Source organism: Heloderma suspectum, chromosome 13 (genome assembly GCF_057233095.1).
Source record: "Heloderma suspectum isolate Gila_16-S chromosome 13, 16-S_ref, whole genome shotgun sequence".
In the NCBI taxonomy this organism is placed as follows: Eukaryota; Metazoa; Chordata; class Lepidosauria; order Squamata; family Helodermatidae; genus Heloderma; species Heloderma suspectum.
Genome location: NC_139470.1, coordinates 11,756,648 through 11,780,183, shown reverse-complemented (window position 1 = coordinate 11,780,183; position 23,536 = coordinate 11,756,648). Strand labels below are relative to the sequence as shown.

The 23,536-nt window shown below is 41.9% G+C and overlaps 1 protein-coding gene across 7 annotated transcripts in view; it reads right to left on the bottom strand.

The window, feature by feature from the left end:
- SFSWAP (splicing factor SWAP) overlaps positions 1 to 23,536 on the bottom strand; it is a 109,570-nt gene that overhangs the window by 33,038 nt on the left and 52,996 nt on the right. For all 7 annotated transcript variants that reach the window (XR_014785725.1, XR_014785724.1, XM_084819691.1 and 4 more), the window contains one exon: positions 16,611 to 16,801. Coding sequence is in view for 5 of the 7 variants with exons in the window: in XM_084819691.1 (XP_084675817.1) it covers positions 16,611 to 16,801 (191 nt within the window). In the remaining 2 variants the exon portion in view is untranslated. The remainder of the gene's footprint in view (positions 1 to 16,610; positions 16,802 to 23,536) is intronic.

The window sequence follows — 23,536 nt, the reverse complement described above, 5'->3', positions numbered from 1 at the left end:
CCTCCAGTGTGGGACAGCCCACTACCTCCCTAGGTAATTGGTTCCATGGTCGTATTGCTCTAACACTCAGGACGTTTTTCCTGATGTTCAGCTGGAATCTGGCTTTCTGTAACTTGAGCCAATGATTCTGTGTCCTGCACTCTGGGATGATCGAGGAGAGATACTGGCCTTCCTCTCTGTGACAACCTTTCAGATACTTGAAGGGCGCTATCGTGTCTCCCCTCAGTCTTCTCTTCTCTGGGCTAAACACGCCCAGTTCTTTCAGTCTGTCAGCCATACTTTTCTGTCATGTCAAAACTGGGAAATAATGGTTACCAGGACTGGAACAAGCCAGAATCCTAAACCAACGTCAAACAGTAAATAAAAACACATATAACATTAGCTTGCAACCAACGGAAAATAAACACAAATAATGAGAGATAAAATTTATGTATTTAAAATATTTCTATGCTGCCATTAAAGGGGTTATAAGGATAGGCAATTCACTTTGAACTGATATGTATTGAGAGCTGAAATGTGCATTTTCAATTGAATATAGTTCCTAATACTAATTGTACCTCTAAAATTTAGTGCAGGAAGGAAGGAATGTGTTGTTTATGACTGTATTATTTCCCCCTCTCATTTTCCCTTTTCATGACTGAAAACTATAGATTGTAAATGTATGGTAAGAAATAGAATTGATAAAAGCAACCCCCCCCCCCAAAAAAACACCCCATGCTGCTTTTCAACCATAACAACAGTATCCGACAAGGCTCACAAGTGGATTTTCAGAAGAAAAATACGACATTAGCAAGCCCAGTAGCAGTGGACAAAACCCTGACGCCAAAGTAGAAGAGACAGTACCAAGTGCCCACAGAATGCAAATATACAAGCCCTCATCTAAAAGGTTAAAAGGGCAGCCACTGCCTGGAATCTAGAGATGGCGGATTAGGTGCTGAATAGATTTCCCTTGGGAGAGAGGTACATAAATCAGGGTGCTACTTGACGGTCAGAAAAGCCACAATCACTTAAATAAGTCACGGTGACTTGTTTTAATCCCTGGCATGTGCCAGGCCCCATTTCCCTAATGACATGGTCCAAACCCAGGCAGCTTCATTTGTTTGAGGGGGAAACAACCCACAAATAACCCTACAACAGCCAGTGGGTGCTTTGAGGGTTGTTTTCCCCCTCAAACAAGCTATGCTGCTCAGGTTTGGATGACATAAGAAGCTGTGCCTGGGCTGGTAATTAGGGAAATAGCGCCCAGCACACGCCAGTGATTAAATCAAGTCACCGTGACTTCTTTAAATTGTATGAACCAGGTCTATGTGTTTACAGTAACTGCAACCCTGTGCCAGGACTAAAAAAATCCCCAAACCTTGCACCACTAGTTCCACATGTCACAGCATTTCAAAAGTAATTTCTAATATTACATGACAACTGGCTTACTGTTCAAGTAGTAGTCAAGAAGTCCACTAGGCACACATACAAGCTGCATTCACACATAAAACTAACCCATGGTTTATGTTAACAATGGTTTGTTGTTTTAGCTATGGATTGTCTTACAGATGAGAAAACTTGGCTTATTTTTCTTACTTCTGGTTTGTTTGTCCCCCATCCATTATTCCAGCCTTCAAAGTAGTTTCATTTTCTGGCTGCTCTTGCCAAGCCCTTCTGTTTCAGGGTGGACAGCAATGCAAACATGCCAGGGATAACCCATGGTTCTGGGTTCAGATATCAGGACAAGCCATGGTTTAAACAAGCCAGAGTTCACAACCCAACAATAAACAGTGAGTTCTCTTTCTGGGTTGCTGTTGGTGAACAAATCATGGATTGGCTGCACGGATAGGTTCAGACACAACAGCAACCCAGATTTCAAGAAATCACATCATGGCTTAGTGTTGTGTGTGAACTTGGCCACAACCTTAAGTATACTTAAAATAGCCCTCTGGATCACAGCCTTTCATATCAGGCCAGGCTATATTACTATTAGTATTACTATTAGTAATACTATTAGTAATATTACTATCACACTCTTAGTTTTAAAAGCCATGATGCATCTGGAATTCAGTAAAATTCTGTGCATCTGGGTCTTGTGAATGTTCCTGTACAATGATTTCTAAAAGTTGGAGAAAGAATACTGTTTTAAAAGCGAGTGGTTGTCCCAAAACAAAGGAAAATGGATTCTACACTAAACTTGAGTCAAGTGTCACAGTCAATTACTCTTCAAGGAAAATGTCAGTGAAATCATTTTAAACAGAAAGGTTATTGAATCTACATAAATTGTATGAGTTAATATGTTCTTACATTCATTTGAAAGACAGTGGCTGGGATCCAAAGAACTACTTTCAGAATGCCCAAGAGATTGTGCATATCCAGTAATTTTTATTTTATATTTCTTGAAAACACATGCTAGAACCTTATACCATGTCAAACACAAGTCCAAAGTCCCCCTGGGCATATGGACCTTACTGTGTAGTTCTTTGGATCCTAGCTAATGTTATATATGCCTTTTTTGAGAGGGTGGTGGTGGGATATAACTAACAAACCAATCCTGAAATGTAGTAAAGTACTGTACAGAATTTATTTTCATGGTATAACCAGTCACTATGGGAAAAGTGAAAAGCTATGTGAAATTGAGAGCGTAAGTATCTGAGTATGAATTTATTAACTACAACTTGATTTTTATTACTACTCTTGAAGCAGTAGCATCAGTACTATATACACTGCAGAGTCCCTTCAGATACTGTTACTGCAAGAAAAAAGTCTTATCTGGGGGAAAAAAAGAGGAAACAGAAACAAAGAAGAAGAAACTGGTCAAACAGAACAGCCCTGAAAATGGAGTGAGATATTGGAAACTTGAAAGGGCGGAAGACCACAGAAATGGGAAGCCGAGATAAAGCAGTAGAGATATTCGATGTATCAAAGGAACAGAAAAATTGACCCCTATTTGGAACGGCATTTTCTGAGGTTTCACAGCTGAATCTCAAGGAAGGCTAGGATAAAAATCAAAATGGGTCCCCAGTGCTGTGACATCTCAACAGGGAGCAGAAAAGCTCTCATTAAAATGCCAAAACGTTTGCTGGAGTGTAGATTGAATCGCACAAGAGACACATTAGGGCAGAGAGTGGATTAAAACAACTTCTGAGGAAAAAAGTAAGAACAGGAGACACAAGGACACTTTGCATTATTTCTGCCACCTGTGGATATTAGCCTTGACTGAACAGTTGTCTAAAAACAGAAATCTGTAGAAATGCCTTGGAATGCAAAGCATCCCTTAGAATGGTTCAGTTTTCGTACAACTCACAATTTGGTTGCCTTGCAAATATCTGTTTAATTTGATCTTCAGATACCGGCAGAGAAATTCGGCCCTATGGTGAGGCCAAAGCTTCATTTGATTCCAAAACGGATTTAAGAACATGTACTATGCTAAACTTCTACAGGCAAGATGGAAAACCCTCTGCTTCCTAGGAACTGATGCCATACAGTAGTGATATGGAAGAAAGCCACCCCACAAAGCAGAGACCAAGTTCACTGAACACTTTTCTTTTTCTATCTACAGGAAAAACACCATCATACAATGTTTCATCAAATAGGAAAATAAGCATAGAATAACCCACAATGGCTCAGTGTTAAGACAAATTACTACCAGAGTCAACAGAAATATATTTATGTAACTTCACAAGAATGGAATCTTACAGATGTTCATTTTGCTTTTTAAAAATCATAAATAGCTGAATGACAGCCAGTTCCACAACTGTGCTCGTAGAACTGGAGGCGCTGTTTGGAGATGGAAGACTGAAGGAGTTTACTGACCTTGGACAACCTTGTAGGAACACAGGGATCTGCCTTATAGCAAAACTATCTACACTCTCCAGGTGTAGCAGCTCTCCAGGCTTTAGACAGAAGTCTTTCCCAGCCCTATCTGGAAGATGCTGGCAATTGAACCTGAGGACTTTTGCACGCAAAACATGTTTTCTACCACTAAGATATGACTGTCCATTTGATGCAAAGCAAATTCCCTATTGGGGTGGGGGTGGTTATATTGAGGGCTCAGACACAGAACCTCTCTCAATGACAGAGCTCAGCCCTAAAATGTGGCAAGCAATACAGAAGATGGTGTCACTCTCTCAAAAATGTCATTCTTGTTCCCCACCTTCTGAGATTGGGGGAGGCTTTCCAGATTCAAGGGTGGGACTCCCAGGCAAAGTCGAATCCCAGCACTTTTTATGGTTGGTACATTCTTGTAACTGAGGAACTGTTCACACAACACGCTAACCCAAACTCAGTGGTTGAGTGTGGGTTGTTTGTTGACCGTGGGTTATCGTGTTGTCTGAACACAGCACGTTTTCCACAGGGTGGGTTATCGTGTTGTCTGAATGCAACCAGGGTGGCTTGCTAACCATGTAGTGTGGCTTGTTAACTACCCTGAACAACTCCACAACAAATCATGACCTCTCAAGGTTCAAGAAAATAAGCCATACTGTATGGTTAACAAGCCACCCTGGCTGCGTTCAGCTAACACGTTCAGACAACATGCTAACCCATGGTTCAACGAACGACCCACAGTTCAAAATAACCCACACTCAACCACCGAGTGTGAGTTAGCATGTTGTGTGAACAGCCCCAAAGTCTTTCAACTTGTGCTTGAAGCAAGAACTTTCCCTACCTACACAGCATTTCATATCACTCCTTCCTAAATCTTTGCCAGCCTTCTTCGGTATTAACTTTAGAAAGAGTTCAGATTACACTCATCAGTAATAATTTGGAAATAAAGCAGCCTGAAAAAAAATTACGGCTGTCTTCTTAAAGTAGTGGGTTCAGCTTCTAGTATATAAAATTGTTTAGCTTTATACTGGGGAGAGGCAGAAAAAGCCCACCGATGACAAAAATGCAACTACAGCAAAAAAACCCAACTATTTTGTGTTGGAAACAGAGCTACAGGCAATAAGTCCTTAAAATGTCAGAAACTAGAGCACAAAAACATTTTTATCAGCCATGTCAGGGGAATCAATATTTTGTTTGGAGGCATAAAAATATTTGGCACAGTTCAAACACAAACAATGCTAGCTTTTCTTCAGGCAGTGCTTGATCACTGCAAAATCTGATGAGCAGCGTTCCAGTTCTGCATCTTCCCACACACACGGCTGTGAAATGTATTCTGTTAGCACATTGGGTGAGTTGGAGGAAGGTATAAAGTGAAGGGAAACACCATGTGCAGAAACCAGATGAAGCCCAAGAAGAATACTGACATTTTTTTTTGTAATACTAACCTTAACATCCGAGGGGGAAGACGGAATGGGCTTTTAAACTATACAGACAATTAGCTAGACAGTTTGCTACAGCTTTCATGAGATTAATTCCAACTATTGCTTGGAAGAGATCTTCTACTTATTGCTATCTTGCATGCATTAGAGCTTGTCTGGGTGGATCCCATCCCGATGAAGGTTGCTTTAAACAGGCTTGTTCAGAAGCTTTGAGCTTGCGGAAAGCTATAGAGGGTACTACATGCAGAACTGGACTTTCTGAATATCCGTGCAAATCCGCATTTGGCAGAACTTGTGGAGATCAGGTGCACGCCGACCACTACCTATGAATGGGTTCTGCCAAGAGTGGAGAGCCACCGTGTAAGCAAATATAAGACCACCCCATGTGCGCAATGTTTGCCTCTGTCAACACTATCTTCCCTCACACCCCATCTTTCCCTATAATTCCCTTCAGGCACACTTGCATCTCAAATGCTAGGGGCAAAAGTAATCACTTTGACCTTACCCACCTATCCCAAACTTTTCATTTTCCAGTGCTGGATGAACAGAGAAGGCAAAGGGAGATAAGGTAAGACTGCAAGGGAACGTAGCATTCATTACTTCTGTGGCATGGAACTCTCGCATGGAAGGCTGAGTTGCCGTTACCAAGTTGCCGTTACCAAGTTCTCCACCTGCCAGTGGCTGGAGCACTACTTTTTATTTATTTTTAACAATCAGTTTTGGTGATATTGCTAAGTGCTATTTCGTGTGTGTGCGTGCGTGCAAATCTGCATGCATTCTGCTTTAATTAGATACATTACTCATACCTCTATGACAACAGAAAGGACCCTGAAACAACACCTATAGAGAAACTGGGAGTTCCTTACATTTGTGGTAGAAGCAATAGAGAAAATTACAAAAAAAATAGAGGCATGGTCAGGCTGAAAGTCAGGAACCTGCACAGATGCTGGCAAAGCAAAACCCCCCAACACGTGGTTTCTTAGATGAGGAACAAGGATTCAGCAGCCATTGTTGTCAAGACTTCTAGCAGTAAGGATAAACTGAAAGCTATCTTATGAAATGAAAAGCATACACTGAAGATAGGATAATATAAAGCAAGGAATTATTGGATTGCCTGATCACTTCTGGATAGGTCCAAGGCTGCCCCATACATCAACTCAAAGAACTCTGAGCAAATGTGTTCCAAGAGGTATTTTTGAACAGAAGAGTCAGAAAATGGATATCTCACAAGCTCTTAGAGGCATTTATTTAATCAATCCTCCCCCTCTGAATGTCAATTATTCCCCCTTTATGAGGAATGCAGGCTTTGCTCCAATTCCTATTATGGCAGAAACCATTACTGTGGTCTAGTTATCGACCTCCCTTGTTGATATACGGTGAATGGAAACTGCAAGCTAAAGCCTCAGATGTAAAGCTGGGTAAGTGCTTACTAACATTTATAAACCTGTAGCAAATCAGGTTTATTATGACAGACCATTACTGTATTAGAAAATACAAGGGAAAAAGTTGACAATACAGAAGCCACTAAAGTTTGGATGGTATAAACTTTACCATAGTATAAAAAGAGCTATCATGTTACTGCTGTTGGCATCTTAAGATTTGTTGGGTTGAAAGGGGTCAAAATTCCTGCAAGCAAAAACCCTTGTTCTGGGGCAGGATCAATTCCTAACACAGCAGTGTACCCCCTCAAAGTGTAGGAGGACTGAAGGAAATGCACAGCCTGCAATAAAGAGAGACCTGTGGGCAGTAACAAGACCACCATTATGAAGCAACACTGGTAGGCCAACTTTCTTGGCCAGCTTCTCAAAGTGGCCTCTCAACAAGGTTCTGTGCTCAACCTAACATCACCATAGCAAGACTGCAGCTCTTGGCACATGCTCACATTCTGGCCCGGTTTACACATAATGAGAAGCCACCATGGGCAAATTCTCCTGCGGGGCTTCTTGTTGCTGTGGTGACCGCCATTTTGAATATCTGAGCTGCAGCAGGGGCATGCTGTAGCTCGTCATTCAGTGTGAACCTGGCAAGAGTGTGTTATTGGGGTGGTTAAAAAGCCACCCACAACCCTAAAGCAGCCCATGAATGCTGGGTGGTGTATCAACCACTCCAACAACCCACCCTCACCAGGTTCACATGTAACAATAAGCTGCGGTGTGCCCCTACCACAGCTCCAATATTCAAAATGGTGGTCCCCACAATGAGAAGCCCCACAGGGAAGTTCACCCACGGTGGCTTCTCATTTTGTGCGAACCAGGTCACTCTTTCTCACCTGCCGTCCACAGCCTAATGTCCCTTAATGTTGAATGAATGGCCTTTGGCAAACCTGTTCCAAAGTACAACTTTGCACAGTTCCCAAAATATAACGTAGAAGCTATAAGTTGCCTGGGAGGATGGGGCTCTATGGTAGAAGCAAAAAGCCTGATGGAAAAAAAGAGAAATGACCTTTTCCCCTTCAGCACAGTCATGTAGCGCAACGTGCAGTGTATAACCTCTTATTTTGCAGTGGAGAAGGAAACTCGTTATTGACTGTGCCCTCAAAAACTCCTAACACTCTGAAGCCCATCCTTCCATGCCCCCCCCCCAACTACCAGAAACTTCTATTTGAGGAAAGCAACTACTATAGACAAGTAAAGCTGTCTTCTTTGGTCCTGCCATCTCCCAATGACCCCTCCTGCAAATACATGTTTCAGAAGTATAGCAAGCCTAAGACTATACTACCTCAGAACAGGGCTCAAATTGAAGCTTAGACACATTGAGCAGAAGTCTCTGAACAAGATCCAATAGACGAACACACATGGTAGATTTCTTGTCATCATGTAGCTCAACAATTGTCTGTTCACGTATCACACTCCCCCCTACCTGAAACGTGGTTCCAAATATAATGATTTCACACCCGCAAACCCTAGGCGTGGGTCGATTTTGCATTGTCACCTCTGCTAAGATGAAGTGGGCGGCTTTATCTCAATTTTCAAAGCCATTCCCACCTTTGAGAACAAGGACTCGACTCCTTCATAATCGTAAGTTCACTTAAGCCTCCATCAAGATGCAGCTTTGTCTCTTGCAAGTCCTTAACTGTGTCACATACATCATGTGTCTTCCAGTAAAAAGCAGAGAGGGAACCAGAAAGATCAAACTGCAGGCACTGCTGAATCAGCTGATCAAGGAATAAGCTCTCAAATGGAAGAAAAGTCAGTGGGGGGCAGTGGGGGTGGGGAGACCTTGAAATTTGTTGGTGCCTAATAATATACAATTTATCACGTCATTCACATCAACCAATTTAATTACAAGTATTGTTGTTTGGGAGCAATTAAAGATATTCATTGTCTAGCTTTACATTTGCATTTCCATGTGCTCATTAATAACCATGAACAGTGCTATTAAAAAAACAAAACAAAAGCTATTAGGAAAGATTTAAAAACAAAGCAGTCTCATTTACATACAATTCCAGTTATTTTTAGCATTGGCACGGAACATTGCTGAAGCCTTGATTCATAGGAACTAAAAAAGGAGTTGAATACTTAAGGTGTTTCCAGAACAGTTACTTGGCGTGTCTTTCAGGCTGGGGAGTTAAGACAAGCCCCTGGCCAGTGGGTGCAGAAGTGCTACGCAGCCACTTCTCACAGCCATGTTCCCCTGCCTAGAGTTCTGCCTCTTTTCTCAAGGTGCACTCCCTCTTTAAAAGTGTGAGAAAAGGTAACCTCAGAGATTTGGGAACAGTTTCTCTGAGAGACAAAGCTTTCTTTCCTCTCTACCCATTTGTGCAATCATTGAGTCAGGGAGCAAATGTCAAATCTTCTGCCCTCTCCCCCAGAGTTCTCCTTTCAATGCAAAATGGGAGGCTATGCACACCATACCTCATACATGAGGGCAATACGGCAGCACTCTTTTTTCCTGCAAGCCTTTTGCTTCTACCATGGAGTCCCATCCTCTTAGGCATCTTAAAGCATGCTGTGGGTTCGTGCTATGCCCCATAGCTTTTCGCCTGCTTGGGCTGAGAACTAAAGCGAGAACTGACGGCCTTGTATACTTCGCTTGTACTTTGGAAGTATTGGAGCGGATTTGTAAATAGACAGCTCTTCAGTGTTAAAGAGATAGTGGCCCATCAGAGAGAGGGAGAGAGAGGAAGAAAGAGTGTGAGTATACAGCAACAACTGTAGTCTTTATAGGACAATGTTGCATTTATAACCCAGAACTTAGCCATGGGGTTGCATGTAGTCACTGCCTTCCCCATTAAAAGGCAAATAACCTTTTAGCATGGGCGAAGGTGGTGTTTCAACCCAGATATCTCAACTTTGTAATAAATATAGATATTAGCCATAGAGGCTGCATGCAGAGCTGGCATTTGTCTCTCCTAACGAAAGGTTACAAGAAGAGGAAAATGGCACCAGGGGAGCAAAGGTGGGCAACTACTCTTAGAATTATTGATTCGGCTGATTTATCACTTAATTCCTGGAAGGTGTAATGCAATTTCAATACCAGAAAATCCCAAACATCTACCAAGTACCACTCGGTTTTCCCTCTCATGTCTTTTCTTAGGTAGCCCCTCCCAAGCAATACAATAGTGCCCCCCGTTTCCTTTGCTTGTAGATGGCTTCTGTGAGACTTGGAAGCTTCCTCCGGGCTCTTGAGAATTGTGTTCCTCTAAAAGGGACTGCTTCAGTTACTCTTTACCATATATAATAGGGAACTCAGGTGCTGAGTTATGACAGCTATGCAGTCAAAACAGGGCTACCGAAAAACAAGAGGGAGGTATTGGCATGCTTGTGTTTGCAGATGTAGAAAAAAAATCTTTAGGAAAGGTTCAAGAAATAAACCGAATTCTGGTCACAGAATGCTGAATGTCTGAGGGCAGGGATGGAATGGAATATCCTGAAAGAAGGCATGGTTGGCTGGTAGGTTGGCTCACACATTGAGCAGGGACATTCCACGCTGCAGCGTTTTGTTACAGGTCCCACTTGTGTTTCTTACAATGAAACACCGAACACTTCCCCAGAATTCTACAAAACAACCAAAAATGTGTACGGGATGTATCAAGAGCAGAGGCCAACAGTAGGGAAACTTCAAGAACAGCGAAGGATTGAAAACAGTTAGAAAGCACCTCCTTTGGTAGGGAGAAAAAGTTCTCAGGAGTTTTTCCAACAGCATATATCCTCCTCTGATCTTGCCACAGGGGACAAAGGCAATGCAGACAAAGAACAGAGAACCCTATGACTCAAGAGGCCAAGTACAGAGGTAACATCCTATCCTCTCAGTCTACACTTCAATAGAAGGCAATTTCTAAGAATTCCTGCTTGTTAAGGCTAGCCTAGCCAGTTTTAAGTCAGAAAAAGCAGGAGGATGAAAGAGTTTCAGACGTTCACACTTACAAGCTCCTAAAATCCAGGAAAAAAAGGAACAAACAAAGGAAACCAAGTGGGCAAAGGTCCAACAGAAGCATAAACATTATATAGTTTTGCTTCAATTTTCAAAATAGAAACAATAATTTGCCTTCAATGGATCATGGCTAGCTCTGTGTGGGTAGGTCAATTGTGGAGTATAGGGCAAACGGGGCATGTCTATACTGTCACAGCTTCTTCTAACTTAATAGCTATAGTTCTGCGAGGGCATTGGGCACCTCCTTAAGGAACTCTTCTCAGCACCCTGTGAAAAACATGTTTCCCAGGTTTTGTTTGATAAAGGGAAGGGGAGCTACAATAGTCGACTCGCCTTAGCTATATTGGGAGGGAAGGTGAAGATGGCATCAGGCACGTGCACCTGCTCCAGCTAAACTGTGCCCTTCCTCACCACGTGGCCACCTACCGCAAACTGCCCTGTGGGAAGAAATCCAGAAGAGGGAGGGAGGCAGGCAGGCAGGCAAAAACAACATTAGATGCCTGCTTGGCTGTTATGCTGTTAGGTTTTATTTAAGTATATGGCTTTTAATGTGTTCAGTCTATTTTATTAATATTGTAAGCTGCTTTGAGGATATCAGTCAAAAAAGCAGGATACAGATGCACTATATAAACAGAAAACAAACACAGATACGTATAGCTGGGCACTTAGGTTGCACACTTCCTCATCTGATACCGAACACAGGGCCAATCCAGACATGATCTCGACCCAAGAGGAAACTGGAAATGGGTGTTTGGCTCACATACTCTCCTCCTGCCCTCCCAACACAGGGAGAAACACAATAACTAACAGTCAAGTTTGTTGACTGTTAGTGCTCTGATTTTAAGTGTTTTTACTGAAGATTTTATTTTTCAATATTCAATGTTTTTAGCCAAGACACTTTGTATTTTCTGTTTTTAAATGTTGAAACTGTGGAAGTGTTGCATTCTAACCACTTTATGCTGTAAACCACTTTTTAGATATAGTCAATTGATTATGTATTTGTTTCATTTGTATCCCCCCTTTCCTCCAAAGGGTCCAAGGTAGGATATAAATATAACCAATATTCCTCCAAGGAGCCTCCTCCTGTCCATCATAACAACCCTGAGAAGTAGGTTATGCTGAGAGACAGTGACTGGTCCAAAGTCACCCAGTGAGTATCGTGTCTGAGCGGGGACTAGAATCCAGGTTTTCCAGTCCTTGACCAACACTCTAATGACTTCATCACACTGGCTCCCAAATAACTAACCAAAACAAGGAGACTTCCGGTTTATTTGAACATGGGAACTCTTCTGATCCTGAGAGATTAAGGAGAGCTTCGCTTCCCAGGGTCAGGGAAGATGACTCTGAGCTGTCTCTGGTTTAGTTATTCAATTGCGGAGAGGGTGTGTGTGTGTGTGTGTGTGTGTGAGCCTGAAGACTACCTCCAGTTGGTCCTTAGGACAAATCCTAGAAAGAACACACCTGGACAGGTGCACTAACTGCAGTTATGAGACAGAAGCCTCAGAAAGGTTCTAAAGGAAAGTGTATCTTCTACCCCCTGCTATGCTTTGCTACTTAATGTCAGACAAAAACATACATAGCCCTCAAACTCTGAGAACTATAACTCCGAGGTAGTTCATGAATAATTTCTGTTCTTCAGAAAGAAAAAGAAATCTGGTTTTTGGTGAATACAAGAGAAACAGGAGAGAAAGATTAAAAAAAAAAGAAAAAAGGATTTCATTTGAACAGCCTACATGAGACAAATGAATCCTGTCCATGCTTACTCAGAAGTAAGCCCACTTTATCAGTGGGGCTCATCCCAAGGCTATTGTGTATTGTGCTGCAGCCTTAATTTACTGAACATACGCTGCATGGACTTCAATGTTTTTATTATGATTGGTCTTTACAACTTCAAGGACTTACAAGAAGCAAATTTAATAAGAAAATTTACTAGCCTTAAGTAGAGCTATTTTCCCCTTAAAGTCTCCTTCAGCTAGGATAAAAGGCAATACCTATGCTAGTAATAATTAGCATCTTTACAGCACTTTAGAGTGTGCCAGTGTTCAAAGTACTTCATGCACACTGTATTTTTGTAATCCAACCAATGACCCTATATGGTAGGTAAGTATTACCATTATACTTACCTAAGGCCATCTAGATCTTTCATGGTAGAGGGAAGATTCAAGTCAGGGACTTCCTGATTTGTACTTCAATTTCTACGCCACTACACTTACATAAGATTACAAAGGTTTGATTGAAAATTTAATTTTCCATCACCGAAAAGCTTGGGTTTTGGATATAGCTCTGTCTTCATTATTGTGAAGCACTGGCCTGCAATACAGATTTTCTAGCAATAAATCCCATAAGCATTACAATCTTGCTAAGATGATGTTTACTTCTCCCTGATGGCAAAGAATTTATGATATTTTGGCTGAGCTATCCCAAGATGTCATTTACCAAAAAGACACATTGGAAGTCTCTCTGTTTTCTATATTAGTAGAATACTGGAAAAAAGAAAAGAAAATAGACCCTGCCACCTAAGGCATAGGGACTGCCAAAAATGAAAATTAACATACAATAACTAACAGGAGCTGTAGATTAAAGAAGTGACTAGGTATGCCACAGTTGCAACCAGTAATTCATGAAATCAAATTACAGAAAGCAAATACATACTACTGATTCTATGGGTGTCATTTGAAAAGATGAGCTAAATATAAGACTGTACCATTTAGAATATTGTGAGCTATCTTAACATCAAACTGAAATCTAGATATGTTGTAAAACACAACACATAATTTTGACACGGAAGAGTGTTTTAAGCTATCCTCCTTGCATCCAGAACATTCCGAGATTGTTGGAAAACTACAAATGAAATAAAATGGGACTAAAATTGGCCCACCCACTGAGGTATGTCAGTGAGATACTTTAAAAGACTTTATGAGTATTGATCTGCACAAAATTCTTTCAAGTTGGTCCACTAGTCATAAGACAGCTGGCTGGAGTAGCAGCTTGAAAAAAATAATTGTTTAATGATCCAACTTTAATCATAGTGTGGTTAGGGTTCTAACAATCATGTTCAGCAATAGAGGACAATTGCCCTTCATTTCCTCGGATTCCACTGATCCACAAAGTTGCTTAGAATAAAAGAGTAAATTGCCACAATTGCTTTATTGCCCACAGTTGTAATTTTCAAATTCTTGGTCAATAATACAAGATATGTGCAGAATACTGAAAATAATCCCCCTATAACTGGATTCTAGGAGACTTCATTATCGTGCCAGAAATTCTGGTGTCAAATGCCTGCTTAGGGAGCAATCCTATGCATGTTTAGACAGAAAGAAGTCCTAGAATTCCTAGCGTTCTCTAGGCAGCCATGATGGATGGGGAATGCTGGGAGTAGTAAGCCTTTTTTCTGTCTAAACATGTGTAGTTTGCATCCTTACTTGTCTAAAAATTCTTAATACCCCTCTAAACTTGTCTGGTAGTAGGTTTCATTGGAGTCAAAGCCCTGAGAATGATTAACATTAAAAGTGGGAGAGAGGATACACAAGAGGAAAGCCACAGAACTCACCCTGACCCCCCCACTGTGGCGTACTTGTCAATACAAAGCATGATGATCACTATTTAAAAACTGTAGTGATATGGCAATGTACAATTCAAAAGATTTCGAACACATATTTTCACTAAGCATCCAAGGTGGAATTCCCTTCCACCTTCCCTTCTTAAACAACTTTACCTATCCTCATTTTTCCTACGGGGAACATTGTGCATACCCTTAAGATTCTGTGAACATTCAAGTTAATTATGAAAATATTTACCTGTCTAATTATACACTTATTTTTCCCCAGGTTGCATGTGTGTACACGTGTGTGTGTGTGTGGGGCCCAAGAATGGATGGCAAGACAAGATAAAAATGTTGAGTCAGGGGTGGGCAACTTGTGTCCTTCCAGATATTTGGGCTACAACTCCCACAATCCCTCACCATTGGCCTTGCTGGCTAGGGCTGATGGAAACTGCAGACCAAAACATCTGGAGGACTGCCCACCCTTGCTTTAAGGCAGCCTTCTCCAACATGGGTCCCTTCAAACGTTCTAGACAATTCCAATCATCCTGGACCACTGGCCATGCTGGCTAGGGCTGATGGGAGTCCAAATTTCTGGTGGCTGGGGAAAGCTTCCTTAAGGGGACGGGCCATAGCAGAGTGGTTCAGTACATGCTTTGAGCCTAAAACTGCCCACCCCCCATACACAAATGCTTACATTTCCCCCACTATAATAATTAAAAAACCTGATATTCTCAAAATGCCAACTTCTGTGCCAGGTATCACTCTTTATGCATTGATGATTAAATACACGAACATGAGGAAAATTCACAAACTGCCCCTATACCCACAAACATACGTTTTAGCTATAATTCTTGTTCATTCCCAAGGGAAAAGGCCTTGTTCTCTCATTACAGAAGTTTCCCTACCTCTTCAAACAGTAACACATGGATGGATGCTGATAGCCACCCAACATGAACTAGCTGCAAAGATCAAGCAAAGTTCAGTTTAAATTCCTTACAAATTTGAATTTTCCTATTTTTAATGCCCCGTGCTCTCCACTTTCATCAGCCAGGCCAGCTCCAGCTGGCTTGCCTCGTTTCCAGCTCCCTGGGCATCACCGCTTTCAGAATCAAGGTTCTGAGGTTGCTCCTAGCAACCTGGTACACTTAAGAGCTCTTCTTTTGCTTCAATCACAAATACTAGCGGGTACTCGCTTCACAAACAAGTGTAGCAGATAAAAGCAATAATTAATAAAACAAAAGCCAGATGCTTGCATCAGCCCTGAATGTACAGCTGCTACTGAAATCAAGTAATGTGCAACCAGCAGAGTGACTGCATCCCCTTAGGTTCTCAAACAGCCCCCCCCCCCCGCTCTCTCTCTCTCACACACACACACACACTACTTGCCTAGGGCTGAGTGTGTCCATATCCTTGTTCAGAAATGCTAGTACAAGACCCACTTTTAGTTTGCATTTTCTCTTAAATGCCTGGTCTCTGATAGAAGTACTTCCAAGTTTCGACTTTAAGTGAACCTTGGAAGAGGTGTGTGTGAGTGTGTAAATCTCCTAACATTTGTAGCTTTTAGAGAGGGATTCATATAAAATATTCAGTTAGGACTATGATGTCAAATCTTAAGTTATTCAGATACCTTCTGATGATGCTGGGTGTGTATATGTGTGTGTGTCTCTTCATAGTGCTGCATTTGCTTTTTTAAGGCACACTGCTTTTGAACGACAAGAATAAAATTCCAAATGCTAAAGCCAACATAATGTCACATGTATGCTACTGCAGGACTTAAGAGCATTGGATGAGGGAGTCCTGGGTTCAAACTCCTGGCTCAAACATGAAGCTCAGTGGGTGACCTCAGAAAAGTCACTTTCTCTCAGCCTATACAGAGTCACAAGATTATTGCAAGAAAAAAATAAAATTAGAACAGCCCCACCGTAAGCTCACTGAAGGAAGGGTGGAATACAAACGTCAAAGAGAAAGAGAAAACAAATTAGTCACAGGAGTGATTGGTGCCCAACTAATCAGTTAACAAAGCACCAGAATTGATGTGAACTTCTGAAAACTGGTGATGCCATTGCTAAAACCCTAATAAGCACATTCAATGAAAGCTCAATTGAACAACTCCAAAAACCTGATGGAAGAAGGTGCATGCTAAACCTTATTAACTTACTTTTACCACTGATGCTTTGCTTTATTTAGGAGACACTAGAAAACAGAGGCCAAATTGGACCTACAAAATTGGTCCAACATAGTGCTTCATTTTTTAACCATTTCAGTTTTGCAACCTCAGTGCAGCCCAGAAAAGCTGAAGACCAACACATGATCAATTTCAGATCTATTTTTATTCCTGGAAAAAGTTCTTCAAATTCAGGTATCGGTAACGCTTCAAACCGTGATGGCTTCTTTCCATCTTTGCAGTTAAGTGCTACTATGGTCAGAACAACATTTGCTTTGCTCACCTCTATGTTAAAAGCATTCTCCTCCATTTTCTCAACCTCCGAGTCTGCCAAGGGATTCTTCAGGTTCTGTAAGAACAGGGCAGCTTTCCTTTTCCGTTCTGCCTGAAGTTGCTTTTCTTTCGACTCCTTGGAGGCTTGGGCTAGCTTTTCCCGTGCTGCAGCTGCCAACCTGTCCTCTAGCTTCTGCTTTGCTAGGGGGAAAACGGGGGGAGGGGACATAAAGTGCAGAGTTTACAAGGAAGCAACTTGCTTCACATGTTAAAGACCAGTTTCTTACCCTGAGTTGCACCATCAAAACAGGTTAGAAATCATGCATATATGCAACCCTTAGAGAGCACCTTGGATTTATATATTTTTATTATTTACAAAACTGCCTTAAAATGCGCTAGATGCCGTACAAAAGTAAAATGAACAGAACTCTGCTGAGAGGCTGACATTCTAAATATCATGAAACAAGAGAGACTTGGAGGGAAAGCTTTTTATTAGCTGGGAGAGATTAAAAGACGCAGAAACAAAGCGTATGTTAATGCACACAGGAGTAAGAGGAAATGAAAGAGAGATGAGTTTTTAGTAATTTTTTTGGAGTGGGATGGAGTGGAGGCAAGTGAAGGCCTAAGAGAGAGATCCATACGTAAGGAATCATGAGAGACTTCGCACAGATGAAAAACAATACAAAGGAATGATGGTTTAATAAGATTAGAAATGTAAGAAGCCACCTTATACTCAATCAGACCATTGGTCCATTTAAATCAATATTTTTTATAGTGACTGGCAGGGTTTCCTGGCAGGGGTTTTTCCCAGCTCTACCTGGAGATGCCAGGAACTGAACCTGGGACTTCTTACATGCAAAACATTGTGTTACAGCCCTTAAATTAGTGTCTGATACACAAAGAGACTGAGGAGGGAAGGTGACAAAGATACAAAGAAAGATGCAAAACCATGACGAGACTCAAAGGTTAATAAGGAAGACATTTAAATTCAGTACAAAACAACAAAGGAAGCCAGTAAAGTGAAACGTAGAGATGTAACATATGATTAAGAGCATAAAGTGTGTGGGGGTGCAGGGTGGGGGAGAAGCAAAAATCTGAGAAATTATTTCTATGCTTTGCTTATCTAGACCATTTTGTGGGGTGCATTCCAGTTTGTTAATTACTTCTTCTTTTTAGCGTCTCTGCTCACCAATGTGGGCTGTGAGTCCCATGGAAATCCTCCATGCTTATACAAGCATTCTCCATTGCGGATGGAAAATGTTTCCTCCCACAAAGGAGATGGAAGATCCTCTATCAGGGCTGCTGGTGGTACTGAACAAGGCACATGGTTTCACAGGGATTTTAGCAAGCAAGTATACAGTACCATGCACATCAGCTCTTCCAGTTTACCCAGTCAAAGTGGTTAATTAGACAGAAAGGTGTGAGGCCTGGTTGTGGAAACCAGGCTTACTGTTGTCTCTCCCCAGACAAACCAGCATCATAATGCAACAACAAACTATGGCTTAGGACTCTGGCTTCCCTGGAGAGAGACAAGCTAGAATTCCTGGTTCGCATGTAATGATAAACTACGGATGGAAGGTCTGTGGTTTGTTTAGCCCAGGGATGTTGGACTCCTTTTAGCCAGAGAACCAAATTCTATTTGGAAGAACCTCTCTGGGGCGGCATTCCAATGGTGGGCAAGGCCAAAGGCAAAGGGGGTAGGACCAAAATACCAGCACAGTTTAGCTTGAAGTTCTTCCTGTTAGTAGCTAAGCCTTAGGAGAGGCATTTCAGCCTTTTAGAATGGGGAAAATCTGCACAAAACCTGGGAAACCACCACAAGGGAAGCAGCGTAGCCATCTGAGGGAACCATTAGGGCTCGACTGGGAGCCCCAGCAGGCTGGATTTGGGCCATGGGCTTGAGGTTCTGCACCTCTGGCTTAGCCACTCCCACTCACAGGAGGAGCCAATTGGCAGCATTTATTCATTTACAATATTTGAAAATATCTAGAACAGATTTTGGAGCAGTGAACACAAGAGATAAAACAGTAAAAACATTAAAAGACCAAATTAAAATTATGCTATTTTAAAAACAGAATACCAAAAGGAACCGTGACTGACCAATTAAGGAATGCCTCCTGGAATACTGCTATCTTCAGGAGGTGACAGAAACAGGACAGTGTTGGTGCCTGCCTGATCTTCAGGGGCAGCGAGTGCCAAAGAAAGGGGGCTGCCACACTGAAGTATCTTCCCCTGGCAGACTCCAATCGGGCCATAAGTCCATGCGGAACCACCAGGAACATATCCTCCAATGACCTCAGCGGCTGGGCAGGTTGGTAACGGAGAAGGGGCTCTCTCAGGTATCCTGGCCCCAAGTTGTTTAGGGGTTTGTACACTAGTACTAACATCTTAAACCTGGCCTGGTAGCGAATAGGCAGCCAGTGCAGTTCCCTCAGCAAAGGAGTTGCATGCTGAAAAGGGGCAGCTCCTGACAAGAGTCACGCATTTGGGCAGCATGCACCAGCACACTGCTTGAGCCAAACACTCCAGGGTTCTCTTGGAACCCTGGGTTATTGTTACATCCAAACCAGGCCAACTTGAAGGATGCACGTTTAAGTCATGTTATGAATGTTCCCATTTAACTAGCCTGCGAACTAATATTTCGGGTGTACAGGTTTCTCAAAGCATTAACAAAATCCACCTATTACATTACGCAATAGTATTGTTCAATTCCTCAGTGTATATACATGAGGTGCACAGGCACCTAAATTCATCACTCTGAGTGCCTCATGGAGTATTGACCATATGGTCACAAGAGCTTGAATACATCACCACTGGCATTTCAGAATTATGAGAAAGAGAAGCAGCAAGAAAGCACGGCCAAGACCTAGCACGAGCCAGGCAGCATAATTCTTTGGGTAAACATTAGCCTTTTGCATCTCCCTACTCTTCATTTCACTTTCAGCACCATCTCTGCATTCAAGGCCTCAAAGGCATGCACTGTTGCAGCTGCCTCCTCACCTCGGATTTATGAATTAACTTTCTGCATGCAAGCACATTGGCCTGACTTTTTGCCATTATTTCTTAACAGGAAATTAAGCATGATACTGCAAGTTATAACAGTTGAACTCTTGATAATCCCTTATTAAGAAGTGCACATCGATAAAGTAACTGCTCCAATACCTTGCGAATAAATTAAGGCATCCCATACTTTGTGCATGCGTCTGCTGTTACCAGCAGTAATTACATCCCTGGGTTACAACAGCACCATCTACTCTGCTTCTGTTATGTCCGTATTGCCTTGTGCCTCCATAATACTCCTGTCTTAGTCACTTTTAGATTCTATTAACAATGGATTCAGGATCATCCCATAGCATTTGCTCCGATAAGAGGGAAGTCGTTCTCCCTTTATGTTCAAGCACAAAAAGATGTAGCTATATCATTTCTTGCCAATATCCGCACCTGAAGATAATCAGGTGACTAATGCTGGAAGCTCAGAATTACTGATAGGTAAGACTCTAATGAAATAATGGAAAAGCTAGAATGGTGTTGAATCCCATATTGTAAAGGAACCATTGGTGCCATTCTCAGTTCACATGCCAATGAACCTGAACCTAAAATAGCTTAAATCCCACTGAGAGGAGCAGGATCATTTTGGCTTGGGTTACAACCTGTCAGGAGGCGCCCTAGTGGCCTCTTTCAGTAGACTCCAATAGCCAACTCAAGACACAGATGAAAGGATTCTTTTCAAGGCTTTAATCCTTTTACAACTTAATGACTCTTTCAGATGCTAATCACCAGTGACTAAGCAAGGAACAGCAGAGTGGCCTATGCGCCAAGTAGGCAGTTGATCCCCGTTTGAAGGAGAATCACTTGAAGACCCTGAACTTATGGGCTAGGGAGAGATCCTCCCTCCTTCCCTTGGGTCCACGGGAGGCGACCATTGCTTGCGCGCCAAACGGGCGCTACACCTCCGTTCCGCACCCTGCATCGCTCATCACTCTTTGCATCTGCGTTGAGCATCAAGCAAGCCCCGTTCCCGCACTTTCTCACTGCTAGGATCACTATCTGTCTCAGGAATGCCGGCAGGAGGAATCTCTGCCAGCTGCTGTGCCTGTGAGGGATGAGCTGGCTCCTCTCCCATGGATTGCTGCTCCTCCTCAGAATCAGAACTGCTCTGGGGTTCTATCGGCTCAGTTTCCACCCTGACACAACCATTAGATAGCTTAAGTGATTTGTGGATCACATTCCAGACCAACATGGACTGATAAAGCCATAAATATTTTGTGGCGACATGAACAGGACTGCACTGTTAAGCATCCAATGAAGACATACATATTTAGGGAGTTTTAAAATATTCCGTGGTTTACCACAGCTCATGTGTGCACATTTTCGCACAGGGCAATAGATGTTTACTCCCCAGTTTATGAATCTGAACCAGATGGAAAGGAGATGTCTGCACAAACATATTAGGCACAATGCTGGGGCAGGGGGAGTTCCTATTTCCCTATGTACCAGTATTACTTTAAAGGCGAGAAGGCTATCTTAATACAAGAGCCCAGCACAAGAGTAATAATATATTTCTAATTCTGTAGCACCATCATCAAAATGTATAGCATCAGAACTCCTGATGTTATACAAGCTTCTATAAGCTCATCATTAAAGCGCTGTGGCGTTTAAAGTAATCCCCTCCCTTAAACAAATATTGCTATTTTCAGCATTTCACACTTCTGATTTTATAATGTCATTAATCAGAATATATTACGTTTGCTCCCGATTTTCTCATTTCAACTTTGGGAAAACTTTCATGCCTTCTGGGTTAGTGACACACATTAAAAATGTATTTAATATGAGCATTTTAAATAACCCACTAACCTCTAAACAGTTCAATTTTCACAAACGTCTACCACTTAACTGGCACATTAGAAATGAAAACAACTTTTCTTTTTGTCATGGCTTTCGTATTTGTTATTCATATTTCAAGAAAGTAAAAAAGGGATTTTATCAAGATTAACAAATAATCTTTAAAATATTATACATTCAATTTCGGAATGAGAAAAGAATATTCCCCCGGGAATTTGGTATTCAGGAGTTTTCAATTTACGTGCAGACACAGAATAATAAAGTGATAACTATGGGACTCTGGAACCTGACACTCTGAAAGATACTTCCTGTAGGAGATTTTTTAATAAATAATTCCATTTGGAAATGGCTTCATGATTTTTATTAATAACCATATCTTTGCATCTTGTGGAGTAGCCTATTGATAGGATCCGAAAGCCAACATATTCATCACAATAGTTTCATGAACCCTCAGCAAATTAAACTTTTATACTGAATTAGACTCACAGACATAAATATGCAGATTAACTATCATCCAAGTCAACAAGAGGCTTTCAGTGATTTAATGACAAAGGGGAAACAAAAGCCCTTTTCCCTGGCTGCTTCATTTATTTGATTTCTAATATATCAGGCATCAAGGATAATATTTACTAACCGTGTACCTTAAACACACTGGCTACTTTTGCACTTAATGATAAAACAGGATTCCTGGCTTACCCTCGGTTACTGTGAAACAGCAGTGAGCTGATGTACACATCTCATTCATTCCCCATTTTGCTCCTCCCAAGTGGGTAAAATTAGCAAGGAAGGGATAGTTTACTATAATACTGATTCTACACAGTAAGCCTGGATAAAAACAGAAACCTGACTTATCATTTTATGCAAACACAGTCACAGAGAGCAAATACACCATTCCCCAAGCAGGTATCCCCCCACCATGCCTGCTAGGGATGACTGGGATTGTAGTCCAACACAGCAGGAGGGCAACCGGTTAGGGAAGGACTGATCTAGTGCAATGTAATCTCCATGAGGAAGGGACTTGATTAGACCCTAAGAAGGACCATGCTGGATCAGACGAAGGTCCATCTAGTTCAGCATTCTATTCGCACACTGGCCAAACAGCTGCCTAAGGGAGAACATGAGTGCAACAGCACCCTTCCACCCATGTTCCCCAGCAACTGGTGTACATAGGCTTACTGCCTCTGATACTAGAGGAAGCATAGAGGCATCGGGACTAGGAGCCATTGACAGCCTTCTCCTCGAGGAATTTGCTTAACCCCCTTTTAAAGCCATCCAAAGTGGTGGCCATCACTACATCTTGTGGAAGTGAATTCCACAGTTTAACTACGCACTGTGTGAAGAAGTCCTTCCTTTTACCTGTCCTGAATCTCCTACCAATCAGCTTCAACCCAGCTCCTGGGTTCTACTATTATGAGACGGGGAGAAAAATGTCTCCCTATCCACTTTCTCCACACACCATATTTCTTCATATACTGTGAAATGCTGTGGCTGAACTCTGGTGGTCTAAACATACTAATCTTTAGGAAAAAAAGGGACCCGCATGTAATACTTCAAACAAAGCCAGCTCCCAGAAAATACTTGAGAATGCTTCCTTGCCTAGGCCCCAGTGGCTGCAGCTTAAAAAAAAAAGTGCGACTGCAGAACGGGTAAGAAATGTCCAATTACTGACATATATGTTTCACGAACAATTTTTCCAGCAGTAACATAATGCAAATCTTGGGTAACATGACCCACTGAACATCCTGGAGATAGAGAGGGGCTCTCAGTGGCTGGCTCATAACTATGGAACTCCTCCCTACTGAAGATCTATCAAATTCTCACAAAACGTTAGACTCCACCAGCCCACTGCCCCTGGTGCTTTTGGTCTTTTTTTGGTGTCTTGGACTGGCTGGAATGGAGCTTTGGCAGGTTTTAATTTGCTTTTATAGATTTCTATGCCTTTTTCTGTTTTGCTTTTAAAAACGTGTTACTCAACTGAAGTTTACAAGCCAACATCAAAACGAACTCAATTTAAGTTAAAAGAGACATAAAATGGTTGAGTAGATTTCAAACCATTAAGAAGAGTCACACCGCCTTGTTATTCGATGGAGCTGG